Source organism: Lepus europaeus, chromosome 2, assembly GCF_033115175.1.
Source record: "Lepus europaeus isolate LE1 chromosome 2, mLepTim1.pri, whole genome shotgun sequence".
Taxonomy (NCBI): Eukaryota; Metazoa; Chordata; class Mammalia; order Lagomorpha; family Leporidae; genus Lepus; species Lepus europaeus.
Window position 1 is genome coordinate 93,671,872 of NC_084828.1, and position 14,140 is coordinate 93,686,011.

At 48.2% G+C, this 14,140-nt stretch overlaps 1 protein-coding gene across 1 annotated transcript; it reads left to right on the forward strand.

Moving 5' to 3' along the window:
- The first annotated feature begins 2,124 nt into the window (after positions 1–2,124).
- Positions 2,125–8,125, forward strand: LOC133748667 (5-hydroxytryptamine receptor 3C-like). The gene is made up of 9 exons (XM_062177603.1): positions 2,125–2,191; positions 3,402–3,568; positions 4,330–4,374; positions 5,241–5,350; positions 5,600–5,769; positions 6,564–6,724; positions 7,152–7,356; positions 7,551–7,766; positions 7,896–8,125. Exons 1-9 carry the CDS (start codon positions 2,125–2,127, stop codon positions 8,123–8,125), a joined length of 1,371 nt encoding a protein of 456 aa, XP_062033587.1.
- Positions 8,126–14,140: the final 6,015 nt, after the last annotated feature.

Here is a 14,140-nt window from a genome sequence, read left to right on the forward strand (position 1 = left end):
CCACCTAAATGTGGCACTCCTAGACTTCACCCTTGAAATCTCTTCACTCTTAGCCAGTCCAGGAATCCAGTGCCCCAAGAGTGTGTGCACATGGTTCCAGACACAGTGACATTTTGTGGGACACTTTGTAGGTCACTTTGGTACTTTGGTCCTACACAGTTACAATGGGGCCAGTCTTACAGAATTTGGGCTCAATAAGTGCCGATATGTTCAGTCACACTCAGCGCACATCCTTCCCTCTTAAATCAGAGAACTACCTGAACAATAACCTATTTTCTCAGAGTTCTTCCCCCAAATCTCTGCCTTGTGTTCTGGCCCCAAACCAAAAGTCCCAGGATCTCTTGCTGTTGTCTGAGCATCCATCCACCTCCTGGATGCCATGCCTGGCCCTGGCCTTCTAAATCTGAGCATGTCTGTGCTTGGCTTGCTTTAAAGGCATACTTTGTATGTGCAGGACCACCTAGCTGGGCTTGGGAGAGCATCTGTAGCCTGACCAGTTGGGAGCCAGGCCTCCCAATAGCCTCCTCCTTGGGCTAGCCAGTACTTTTATACTACCAGGTACTAACTTGTCTCCCAGATAAACCCTTTCAAGTCACCAAAGAGGGCCCTAAACCTTGAGCAGGTTTCCTAACAACTCTCATTCTGCCTTCTCTTCCTCCCTATTTGCTCTTTCCACCCCAGGACCTTGATTTACTTCTCTTCTTCTCTTCTCCCTTCTTTCTTTCCCGTCAACCTCTGCTTCAAGCTGGCCAGGTTCCCAAAGAAGGGAAGAAATTATTAACAGAGCTGTTAGGGCTGAAGAACTGAAGGTATGGCCAACCTCTAAAAGAAGATATTGCACCTTGCTCCCTCTGCTTTCCTGCTTTGTGCCACTAAGTTATTCCTGCCTTTCTCAGCACTTTCTATTTAGGGCTGTCATAACTGTCCATTCTGAATAAAGAGTCTTTAGTATTCTAGGTCTGACTCTTCACCTCTTCTGCAAGGAAAACATTTACAAGTCTTTCTGAAAATATAATCAAGATACTTAACATAAAATTGTTCCAATTCACTCGTTTGGTCCAATTATTTACACAGAAAACTCACATGAGACATAATATTGGCACGTGGCAATAATATTAATGTAAGCTGAGAATACTAGTTTATGATAACATAACAACTATTGGCAACATATGCATGACTTCTATTATCATGCAATCAATGCATAGGATTAAAAAAAGCATGGAGGGGCTGGCGCTGTGGCTCAGCAGGTTAACGCCTGGCCTGAAGCGCCGGCATCCCATATGGGCGCCGGTTTGAGTCCCGGCTCTCGGCTATGGCCTGGAAAAGCAGTGGAAGGTGGCCCAAGCCCTTGGGCCCCTGTACCCACATGGGAGACCCGGAAGAAACTTTTGGCTCCTGGCTTCGGATTGGCACAGCTCCAGCCATTGCAGCCAAATTGAGGAGTGAACCATTGGATGAAAGACTTTCTCTCTCTCTCTCTTTCTCTCTCTCTCTCTCTCTCTCTGCCTCTCCTCTCTCTGTGTAACTCTGACTTTCAAATAAATAAATAAATCTTTCAAAAAAAAAAAGGCATGGAGAACATTGGTTGGGGAGAATGAATGAGAAAGGCAGATAAACTGGAAAGAGGAAATCTAGTTAAGGACTGCTGGGAAAACAGAGAAGACAGATGATGAAAGTACGAAACAAGCTTTGCAATTTGGTATTTAGAATGATCCCCAGCGATAAGATATTCACAACTCATAAGCAAATCACTAAATATTACCCTTTTTCAAAATAGGCAAATTCCCTGGCCTTCTAAGAACATAATCCTTATTTCCCCAGCCCACATTCTTTAATTAAGGCAAGTTATTTTGTTACTGATCTCAGCACAGAGCTGCCAAATAGGATGCTTCACCCCAGCGTTGGCCCGACTTCCCGCTTGTGTAGAGCCCGGAAGGCATACCTGGGCAGGGGCAAACCAGACATTCAGCTGTGATCTCTCTGGCCACAGCCTCTCACTAGGGAGTGGTCACCCAGCAGGAGCAGCATTCAAAATCAGGAACCAGGGTAAGGTCCGAGCTCCTTTAAGCTTGAGACTTTGGGGGTCTCCTGAGCAGTCCCCAGAGACAAGTCTAAAAAAGGAAGATGGACGGGAGATGGCCAGACAGCAGGGGATTCCTCCTCTGCCTCGCTGTCAGCCTCCTGCTCCAAGGTAAGGTGGGACCGGCACAAGGAAGGGCAGGGTGCAGTTCTGAAGGGCACGCAGATGCCCTGCAGCCCCTGGAGGGCATTCAGAGTTAGCCGGCTAAACAGTCCTTCCATAATGGCTGCCTCTTCATTTCCTTCCTGTGACAGAGAGACAGATCGCTGGTGAGTACACAGCCCTGTTTTATTCATGCTTGCATAGGAATCTACCAAACAGTCCCGTTTTGCCAGTTCTACAATTCCATCTTTTCACTGACTCCTGGTGCTGCACCTGCCACAGCCCTTTCCCTCTTTCCTTGTCTATGGTATCCACAAAAAGAGGGGCCAGTTAAACCAGTTCTTAAGGATTAAGTACAACATTAAGAGAGGGTGAAGAGCAACTTGAGATTAAAAGAAGCAGATACTTCCTCAGGAGGGAATATTTATTCCCAATCTGGGCGCACACCTTAAATATGATGGAGAGATGAAGGAGATACAGAGAAGGGAGCAGAGAAGACCATGCAACAGTGGCAACAGGGCAAAGGTTCTGCTCAGGTACGAACCACATGGCTCCCTGGCCTTGACCATGAGATGACATCTACATAAGCCTGTGATTGGGCATGCGTTACATGCTCAGTGAAGTCACCTAATAATTCCAGTGCTTGAAACAGCCCACAAGATTTTTGAGAAAAGCATTTATTTAATGCATAGCACCAAGAGGTATGAACTCATTCAGAATTCTACTACTTGAATGTGCTTCCCATATCTACCTAGTAAGTGCGATTGTTTACTTTACTTATCTGACATTTCAGTTCTCGCCTTCAATAGATGGAAGTCTGAGGGGACCTAGACTACAAGTTCTAGGGCAGTGCTAAGCAGGACCATTGCTGGGTGGAACCAAAAAGCTTATGATGTGGACATTAAGGGACTCTTTGAAGTTACTGCCATTGCACTAAGGTCAAGTTTGCATACAGATTTGAGCAGATTTTGTTTGAGAACAAAACAATGGGACTAAGAATGGAGTACTGACTCAGCTCACCACAGTGACTTCCACCATTTGCCTACCAGCCCGGCCCGTCCTCCCCAACCCCGGCAGGAAGGGCTTTGGCCAGCAGAGCCTTCGTCCAGGAAACAGGGATTCACCTGCTCCTCCTAGAATGCCCTTTACTTTCTCTCTGCAGAGAGGCCACAGCCCTTGAAACAGAGGCCCTCTCTCACAGGCTCTCTGCTCTCCGCAGGAAGAGGTAACACCTTCACCATCAATTGTTCAGGCTTTGACCAGCACGGGGTGGATCCCACTATCTTCCAAGCAGTGTTTGACAGAAAGGCCTTCCGTCCAGTCACCAACCACAGCATCCCCACTCGTGTCAACATCTCCTTCACCCTGTCTGCCATCCTGGAAGTGGTGAGACCTGGTCCTGCATCTTCCCATAGTTTCTAATAGGGAACACGGACCCTCCGCCCTCCCAACCCAATGGTCCAGTGGAGAAGAGCAGGTACCCTGTACAGACTGTACAGACTGTGGGGTGGAGAGCCATGAAGAAGAATGTTGCAGTGATTTTTTTTTTTTCAGGAAGCATTTGTCCTTGAGTCCTGTCCTCTCTGGAATGCTCTGTATGTCAATTAAAATTTGAAATGGGCCGGCACCGCAGCTCACTAGGCTAATCCTCCGCCTTGCGGCACCAGCACACCGAGTTCTAGTCCCGGTTGGGGCACCGATCCTGTCCCAGTTGCCCCTCTTCCAGGCCAGCTCTCTGCTGTGGCCAGGGAGTGCAGTGGAGGATGGCCCAAGTGCTTGGGTCCTGCACCCCATGGGAGACCAGGAGAAGCACCTGGCTCCTGCCATCGGATCAGCGCGGTGCGCTGGCCGCAGCACACCTACCGCGGCGGCCATTGGAGGGTGAACCAAGGGCAAAAGGAAGACCTTTCTCTCTGTCTCTCTCTCTCACTGTCCACTCTGCCTGTCAAAAAATAAAAAATTAAAAAAAAATTAAAAAAAAATTTTTTTGAAATGTCCCTACTCAAGGGGAAACCAGTAAGAAAAAGATGATCCAGCAGCCAGATCTATGGTTGGTCCATAAATGAATAACTTTTGGTGAGGCTATGAGGTGGGAGGGGGCTGAATCTTTTTGCACTAATAATCCCAGATGGGAATTTCTTTATCAGGACGCACAGCTCCAGCTGCTGACATCATTCCTGTGGATAGATCTGGTAAGGTTGATTCAACTACCCCCTTCCCTTTTCTATGTATATTTTTTAATTTGAGGAGTTAGAAGTAATTTAAAGGTTAGAAAGCTAGAAGGTCCCAATCTCTACTCAAGGTATAAATCTTCCTGAAAAAAAAAAAGGTATATCTAGAATTGGACTGGCCCTGGGGACATGAGCCTCCCCAGGCAGCTTAGGAGGCTGGCACCGTGATGTACTGGGTAAAGCCACTGCCTGCAGTGCCAGAATCCCATATGGGCACTGGTTCAAGATCCAGCTGCTCCACTTCCAATCCAGCTCTCTGCTATGGCCTGGGGAAGCAGTAGAAGATGGCCCAAGTCCTTGGGCCCCTGTACCCACATGGGAGACCCGGAAGAAGCTCCTGGCTCCTGGCTTCTGGCTTTGGATTGGGTCAGCTCTGGCTGTTGCAACCATCTGGGGACTGAACCAGAAGATGGAAGATCTTCCTCTCTCTCTCTCTCTCTCTCTCTCTCTCTCTCTCTCTCTCTCTCTCTGCCTCTGCCTCTGCCTCTCTGTAACTCTGCCTTCCAAATAAACAAAAAAAATTAAAAAGAAAGAAATGACCCATATAAAACCCCAATAAATGGTCACATGGCTGCAGGCCGGATAGATTGTGTGTGCCTGGCTCTAAGTGGTTTTATGCCATGTTTAAGATCTTCCTGTGAAAAAGCCAGTAAGGAGCAGTTAGTTGATGCCGTCTTGTTAAATAAAGATGGGGAGATAGCCTGTGGTCATTTGGAAAACAAATGGGTAGGAGGGATCAAGGCACAGAGAAGACTGGAAAGGACAGGAAAGGCTGACTGGACAAGCTCACCACCAGTCACCCCTGTTCCTCGCTGCCCTGGCTGTAGACATGGGACAACCCTTCCATCAGCTGGAACCCGGAAGAGTGTGTCGGCATCAACAAACTCTCTGTATCAGCGGAACACCTGTGGCTCCCTGACATCTTCATCTTGGAATCGTGCGTATCTGGGGCTGAAACACCACCTGCGAAGAACAGCCTAGGCTCAGTGTGGGGCGGGGGCCGCCACAGATTCAGACAGGGTCAGTCTCTAACGACTGGCTTCCACAAAGCACCATGATCAGCAGCAGAGACAAGACAGAGCCACGTTGGAGGAAGAGTCCAGAAGGAGCCCAGGGGACACCTGGTGAGGAAGACCAGAGCCGGTTAGGGCACCCACAGACCCACTTTCCCTCCTTTCCCAAACAGGATGAATGTGAACCTGACACCTTCAGGTTTCACCACCTTCATCAGCAGCGAAGGGCGAGTCAAGTACAGCATACCAATGCGCGTGACCAGCATCTGCAACCTGGACATCTTCTACTTCCCTTTTGACCAACAGAACTGCACCTTAACCTTCTGTTCTTTCCTCTACACAGGTGAGTGTGACATGCATGGTAGCTACTTAAGATGCAGAGGAAGGCACTTAAGGGGTGGGCATATTGTTCGGGAATGTTGAGATAAATGCCTCTCAACTCTGGCTGCCTGCTAACGCTTTTAAAAAAGACCCATAACTTCAAGACTTTGTCTCACCCTAGACCAGGAGAATTCTTGCAGGTGCGGCCCAGGCCTCATTTGTCTTTGTATTTCCCTAGGTGATACTAATGTACAGACAGGGCCACTGCTTTACATCTTGGAGGGCCCTTGTCCCACATGAGGGCCACAGGATCCTGAACCTCCACATGCCTACACATTTCAGCTTAAATATTTAAACTTTAGCAGCTAACAGACTCAAACTAGTAAATTAAAGTAACTGAACGCCACCAGGTATCATGCGGCAGATTTGGATAAGTTAATCATCATGACGAACATGTGTAATTATAAAAGTGTGGAGCTGTTCAAGTTTTGTTCCACTAAAAAAGCATCATACAGTGAGGGAATTAAGAAGGAAAACAGGAATATCCCCAAAAGTTCTTGACTCACGTTTGAGTCATGGTCCATAGTCCCATAACAACCTTGACTCGCTCTTGTTTTCCACAACAAAATCAATGCTGCCGCCTCTGCCCATGCGAGTTGCTGGTTGTATAACCTACTTTTGAGAAAGCCAGAATGCCCTGCTATGAAGGACAGAGAAGAAAATCTGTGGAAGAAGCCCCATGGGGGAGGAATCCAGGTTTATGAGCAGGAGGCTTGGGGACACTTCCCGAAGGAACTGACTGGGCCTCCCTTACAGTGGACAGCATGGTCCTGGGCATGGACAAGGAGGTGTGGGAGATAACAAACTTATCTCGCAAAGTCATTTGGACTCGGGGAGAGTGGGAGCTCCTGAGCATCAACAAAGCCACCCCAAAACTGTCCGTGGGCACAAACCTCTACGACCAGATCATGTTCTATGTAAGTCCCCGGGTGCCACTTTGGCTTCTGATCCCAGTTACTCCATGACTTTCCTCTTGATCTAAGGCTCTTAAGGAACCTCTACCTGTCTACCCCAAAATTGGCTCCCTAGGCTCTCCCTTCTCTCCATACCTGCTGTGGCCACCAGGCAGAGGGGAGGAGCAACTGGGCTGTTAGAAGCACTCCTACTCAGAATGGGCAGTTCAAAGGCCCCTAAGTTTCACAACCCTTGCATTCCCACAGGTTGAAAAGCAATCAAAATCAGAGCACATCAGAGACATGTAAGGGCACAGTAAAATAGGTTGTGTTATCTAAAAAGATGGCCCCACGGCCAATTCGAAAGCACCCTGGCCAGGACCACAGAGTCGCATACACACAACAGCCCCCGGCAGCCACTGGTTTGCCACCTTGCCCACCCTCTCTCCAGGTGGCCATCAGGCGCAGGCCCAGCCTCTACATCATAAACCTCCTGGTGCCCAGTGGCTTTCTGGTTGCCATCGACGCCTTCAGCTTCTACCTGCCAGCAGAAGGCCAGAACCGCGCGCCCTTCAAGATCACCCTGCTGCTGGGCTACAACGTCTTCCTGCTCATGATGAACGACTTGCTCCCGGCCACCGGCACCCCCCTCATCAGTACGGGCCCTCCTGCTCACTGGAGCAGCAAAGGCAGCAGGGAATAGGGGGAGGGACCAGGAGAGCCGGTGGTTGCTCCACTTGAGGAGGCAAGGTGTGGGGGGGGACTAAGGAAAGACTGGATTCGGAAAAGAGCTTCAGAAACACTTGGAGATGAACCTGCCTGGTTTATTTATAATCTGCTTCACCCTCAGGTGTCTACTTTGCCCTGTGTCTGTCCCTGATGGTGGCCAGCCTGCTGGAGACCGTCTTCATCACCTACCTGCTGCACCTGGCCACCACGCAGCCCCCACCCATGCCCCAGTGGCTCCGCTCCCTGCTGCTGCACTGCACCAGCCCCAGGAAACAAAGCCCCACTGTGCCCCAGGAGGGCAGTAAGAGCCTGGGTCTCAGCCCCACCCACCTGCCAGGTAACAAAAGTCAGCACCGCCCTCACGTCCTCTTCCCTCCCCTCCACCCCTGCTCCTGTCACCATCCCTGTCACCCTCCATCACCAGTGACCTTAGCAGCCCACGGCTGAGTCTGTGTCCCCTCTGCAGGCCTGAAGGAGCCAGTAGAGCTGGTGGGGAAAGAGCCAGGTCCCAGGGAGGCAGGGCTGCGTGTGTGTCCTGAGCCGATGAGGGCCCAGCCGGACCACGAGGCCCAGAAGCAGCGCTTGGTGGAGCTGTGGGTGCAGTTCAGCCACGTGATGGACACCCTGCTCTTCCGCCTCTACCTGCTCTTCATGGCCTGCTCCATCATCACCGTCATTGTCCTCTGGAGCACCTAGGCAGGTGCTCACCTCTCACTGAAAACCATAGCTTGGGGTTTCTCCCAGTCTTAGGGCCAGGCACACCCAGACTGCTTTATTCACCTTAACCACTCACCCCAAGGGACTACCTTGACTCCCATGCCTCTGTATTCCATAAAGTCTCACCCAGCACTGCCAAGCAGGTTCAGAGCAGCCCTGGACAGTTTCTGGACCTTTCACATGCCAGGGTCCTCCTTTCTGCCATGCTTAGCATCCCTGAGCCACATCCAACTCCTAACTCCCAGCTCGGGGACGTCGCCCGTTGATTGATCACCCCAGTTATCCAGGAGGCACTGGCTCCTCCATGTTCATCACAGGTCCACAAACACTGAGGTGGAGACTTCTGCAGAAGTTGATGCTTCATCCTAAATAGGTATAATCTGATTGGATTTTTAAATACTTCAGACACTTCTAGAGTTTTAAAAGAATGAAAAGAACGAGTCTCACTTTTGGGAAATTATTCCATTTACAATAAAATATTTACAAATGGAAACTGTTCCATGAAACATTTCTTTTTCACTCTCCTTTATCCCTCTCATCACTGATGTTGCTCTTTGAAATAAATAACAAATGGCATCATTCTTTTTGTTTTGCCTGGTGGTTTCCTCTGATTTCCCAACACCAAGGAGAGCAGTCCTTCTGAATAGATAAACTGGAGGAGGGCCAGGAAGACCCAAATAAGGGTCCTGGTTAAACCATCCTCCATTCAGCCACCCCGTGGAATGGGAGGCAGACGCTAAAAATGAGCTTGTCGGGCCACGTGAATGCCATGGAAAGAGGCCCACAGTATATTACATGTAGGAAAGAAGCTACAAAACAATGTGTATGTAATTTCTATAAAACAGATGCTAGACCAATAGATAGACAGACACATACATAGATAGGTAGGTAGGTAGATAGATGACAGATAGGGAAGTATGTATGGATAACTAGACACCAAAGCATTAGGAAACTTTGTCCTAGATAACAAGTGATTGCTATTTTCTTTTATATCCTGTTCAAGTCTTCAGAATTATTTTAAGTGGGCATGTATTACCTTTACTATAAAAAACAATAAAATGGGGCTGGTGCTGTGGTGTAGTGGGTTAAGCCTCCACCTGCAGCACTAGCATCCCATATGGGTGCAGGTTTGAGTCCCGACTGCTCCACGTCCAATCCAGCTCTCTGCTGGTGGCCTGAGAAAGCAGTAGAAGATGGTCAGAGTGCTTGGGCCCCTGCACCTATGTGGGAGATCCAGAAGAAGCCCCTGGTTCTGGCTTTGGATCGGCCCGACTCTGGCTGTTGCAGTGAACACTCTGGGGAGTGAACCAGCAGATGGAAGACCTTTCTCTCTGTCTCTCTCTGTAACTCTGCCTCTCAAATGAATAAATAAATCTTTAAAAAAAAACAATAAAACAATTTTTATGAAATGTTCATTTTAAAATAGTACTTAATAGTACATAACATCTTTTTTTCTTTTTTAGTTGACAGAGTTTACAGACAGTGAGAGTGAGAGAGAGAGAAAGGTCTTCCTTTTTCCGTTGGTTCACCCCCCAATGGCCGCTACAGCCAGCACACTGCGCCGATCTGAAGCCAGGAGCCAGGTGCTTCCTCCTGGTCTCCCATGCGGGTGCAGGGGCCCAAGCACTTGGGCCATCCTCCACTACTATCCCAGACCACAACAGAGAGCTGGACTGGAAGAGGAGCAACTGAGACTAGAACCCGATGCCCATATGGGATGCTGGCACCGCAGGCGGAGGATTAACCTAGTGCGCCAGGGCGCTGGCCCCAGTATATAACATCTTAGTCAATGGATTCTAATCATTAGTGAAAAGGAAGGCCCTGAAGAGAGATAGAAATTAAAAGAAAAGGCCGGCGCCGCCGCGGCTCACTAGGCTAATCCTCCGCCTTGCGGCGCCAGCACACCGGGTTCTAGTCCCGGTCGGGGCACCAATCCTGTCCCGGTTGCCCCTCTTCCAGGCCAGCTCTCTGCTGTGGCCAGGGAGTGCAGTGGAGGATGGCCCAAGTGCTTGGGCCCTGCACCCCATGGGAGACCAGGAGAAGCACCTGGCTCCTGCCATCGGACCAGCGCGGTGCGCCGGCCGCAGCGGCCATTGGATGGTGAACCAACGGCAAAGGAAGACCTTTCTCTCTGTCTCTCTCTCTCACTATCCACTCTGCCTGTCAAAAAAAAAAAAAAAAAAAAAAAGAAAAGAAATTAAAAGAAAAAGTGAAAGAATACCAAAGAGAAATTTCTGAATTATATTTCAATTACGCAAGTACCTATCAGTCATTTATTTACCTTTCTGTCTCCTCTAAGACAGTGTGCTTCCCTTAAGACCAGGGACAAAGTCTCACCCGTTCTTATCACTTAGCACATGATAACACATCTCACACATCATAGATTCTTTTTTTTTAAAAAAAATATTTATTTATTTGAAAGGCAGAGTTACAGAGAGAGAGAGAGGTCTTCCATCTGCTGGTTGCCTCCCCAAGTGGCCGCAACAGCTAGAGCTGGGCAGATCCAAAGCCAGGAACCAGGAGCTTCTTCCAGGTCTCCCATGCAGGTGCAAGGGACCAAGGACTTGGGCCATCTTCCACTGCTTTCCCAGGCCATAGCAGAGAGCTGGATCGGAAGTGGAGCAGCTGAGACTCAAACTCGTGCCTATATGGGATGCTGGCACTGCAGGCGGCAGCTTTACCCGCTACACCACAGCACCAGGTTCTGACCATTTATTATTTTTTAATAAAGCTTTTACTTAATGAATACAAATTTCATAGGTACAACTTTAGGAATATAGCGGTTCTTTCACCCATACCCACCCTCTCACCCCCACTCCCGTCCCACCTCCTACTCTCTCTCCCATTCCATTCTTCATTAAGATTCATTTTGAATTAACTTTATGTACAAAAGACCAACTCTATGCTAAGTAAAGATTTCAACAATTTGTACCCACACAGACACACAAAATATAAAGTACTATTTGAAGACTAGTTTTACCATTAATTCTTATAGTATAGCTCATTAAGGTCCTACATGGGGAGTAAGTGCACAGTGACTCCTGTTGTTAATTTAACAATTAACATTCTTATGTTTGACATCAGTGACCACCCGAGGCTCTTGACATGAGCTGCCAAGGCTATGGAAGCCTTTTGAGTCCACAGTCTCTGTCAGTATTTAGACAGGATCATAAGCAAAGTAGAAGTTCTCTCCTCCCTTCAGAGAAAGTACTTCTTTCTTCTTCCTCTTCCTCTTCCTCTTCCTCTTCTTCTTTTGACAGGCAGAGTTAGTGAGAGAGAGAGAGAGAGAGAGAGAGAGAGAGAGAGAGAGAGAAAGGTCTTCCTTTCCATTGGTTCACCCCGAAATGGCTGCTACGGCTGGCGCGCCACACTTATCCAAAGCCAGGAGCTTCCTCCTGGTCTCTCATGCGGGTGCAGGGCCGAAGTACGTGGGCCATCCTCCACTGCCTTCGCGGGCCACAGCAGAGAGCTGGACTGGAAGAGAAGCAACCGGGACAGAATCCGGCGCCCCCACCGGGACTAGAACCCGGGGTGCCAGTGCCGCAGGCAGAGGATTAGCCTAGTGAGCTGCAGCACCGGCCTGCCTTATTTGATGGTCCCTTATTTCCATTAGAGTCTCACTCACAGAGATCCTTCATGTAGAACATTTTTTGCCACTATGTCTTGGCTTTCCATGCCTAAAATGCTCCATGGGCTTTTCAGCCAGATTCGAATGCCTTAAGGGCAGATACTGAGGTCAGAGTTGCTGTTTAGGGCGTTTGTCATTCTGAGTCTGCTCTGCGGACTGCTTCCCATATCATAGGTTCTTATTTTTTTTTAAAGATTTATTTATTTATTTATTTGCAAGAGTTACACAGAGAGAGAAGGAGAATCAGAGAGAGAAAGAGAGAAAGAGAGAGAGAAGTGTTCCATCTGCTGGTTTACTCCCCAACTGGCCTCATTGGCCAGAGTTGCAACAATCAGAAGCCAGGAGCCAGGAGTTTCTTCCAGGTCTCCCACGAGGGTGCAGGGCCCAAGCACCCGGGTCATCCTCCACTGCTTTCCCAGGCCATAGTAGAGAGCTAGATTGGAAGCGGAGCAGCCGAGACTTGGACTGGCGTCCATCTGGGATGCCGGCACTGCAGACGGCGGCTTTTACCCGCTACGCCAGAGCACCGGCCCCCATAGCTTCTTAATACATGATACACTAAGTACAGAAAAGAAGTTACAAAACAGTATGTATACATAATTTCTGTAATATAGAAAGAGATAGATAGATAGATAGATAGATAACACAAATACTAGACACTAAGGTTTGCTATTGTTGAAGGAGTAAAGATATGAATGAACAACGGCCAACCAAGAATCCACATTTTACTAGCTCTAGCTATAATCCTTATACCCCTTTCTGGTATATATTTTACTTTATTTTCCATCTACTGTGGAAAATTGGCAACCCATCTTCATATGGCAACTTAGCCATCTCTGAGTTCTTAGAGATATTACTTACACACTGGCAAAGGGATATCCGTTATCAGAGTCTCTCCGGTTTCCTTCTCTTTTTTATACTTGGAATGCCAGCATCCCATGTGTGCACCAGTTTAGGTCCTGGCTGCTCCACTTCCAGTTCCCTGCTGTATTATAAAGTGCTGCTTTATCTGTATAGATTTCTGCATCTATGCTGTATAGATGGGGTATATTTAGTGGAGGTGTCCACTCTGATTTATTAAGAATGATGATATGAACTAGTTTTCCTAAAGCCAGATCTGGGTGCATTAGCACCTGGGAAAGCAGCAGAAGATGGCCCAGGTCCTTGATCCCCTGAACCCACGTGGGAAACTTGGATGAGGTTCCTAACTCCTGGCTTCGGCCTGGCCCAGCCCTCGCTGTTGCGTCTATTTGGGGGAGTAAACCAGCAGATGAAAAGATCTCTCTGTCTCTCCCTCTCTCTCTGTAACTCTGCTTTTCAAATAAATAAAATTACTCTTTGGGAAATAAAAATCAGTGTTTGCTTCAGCAGCACATATACTAAAAAAAATTGTCTTTGTATCATTTACTTTTCCTTCCTATCTCTTTTTTTCTCTAGATGTCATCTTGCAACGTTTTTCAACCTCCCATATTCACATTTATAATTTCAGGTTTTTCTGCACCAAGACTATTGTTTGACAGTAATACCATTTGTTGAGCCGGCGCCGCGGCTCACTAGGCTAATCCTCCACCTTGCGGCGCCAGCACACCAGGTTCTAGTCCCAGTCGGGGCACAGGATTCTGTCCCGGTTGCCCCTCTTCCAGGCCAGCTCTCTGCTGTGGCCAGGGAGTGCAGTGGAGGATGGCCCAAGTGCTTGGGCCCTGAACCCCATGGGAGACCAGGAGGAGCACCTGGCTCCTGCCATTGGATTAGCGCGGTGCGCCGGCTGAAGCGCGCCAGCTGCGGCGGCCATTGGAGGGTGAACCAACAGCAAAAGGAAGACCTTTCTCTCTGTCTCTCTCTCTCACTGTCCACTCTGCCTGTCAAAAAGAACATCATGTTGATATGTCCAGGTCGAACTTAGTCTTGTGGTCTAAAACACAATCTGACAATGAAGCAAAATATCTTAAGCTAGTACTAGCCTAGACATGCCAGCTGGAACGTCTTGGTGCTTCACAATTTGGGAGATTTTTTTAGAAAATTTAAATATGTGTGTGTGTGTGTTCTTGTGAGAATAACCTCATCCCCCTCTCCTCCCTATTCTACTATAAAGCTTTAAGTGTATACATTGGGAATTTATGAACTCTGTACAAACAAGATGGTTGGCCCTTGATATACCACTGTCAGACACCTGACCATGTTCCTAACTTCCTGGAATGTCATTTCTACTAACTCTCCAGTCCCTCCTTCCATTAGTAGTATCCAGGGCTAGGGATCATAACATTTTTACATCTCATTGTTTATTTTATCCTTTAAAAAATTCTGAGAAGATTTTCTCCAAGAATCTTTCCTTACTTATTCTTTGGTCCTCCATGTATCTGGCCATT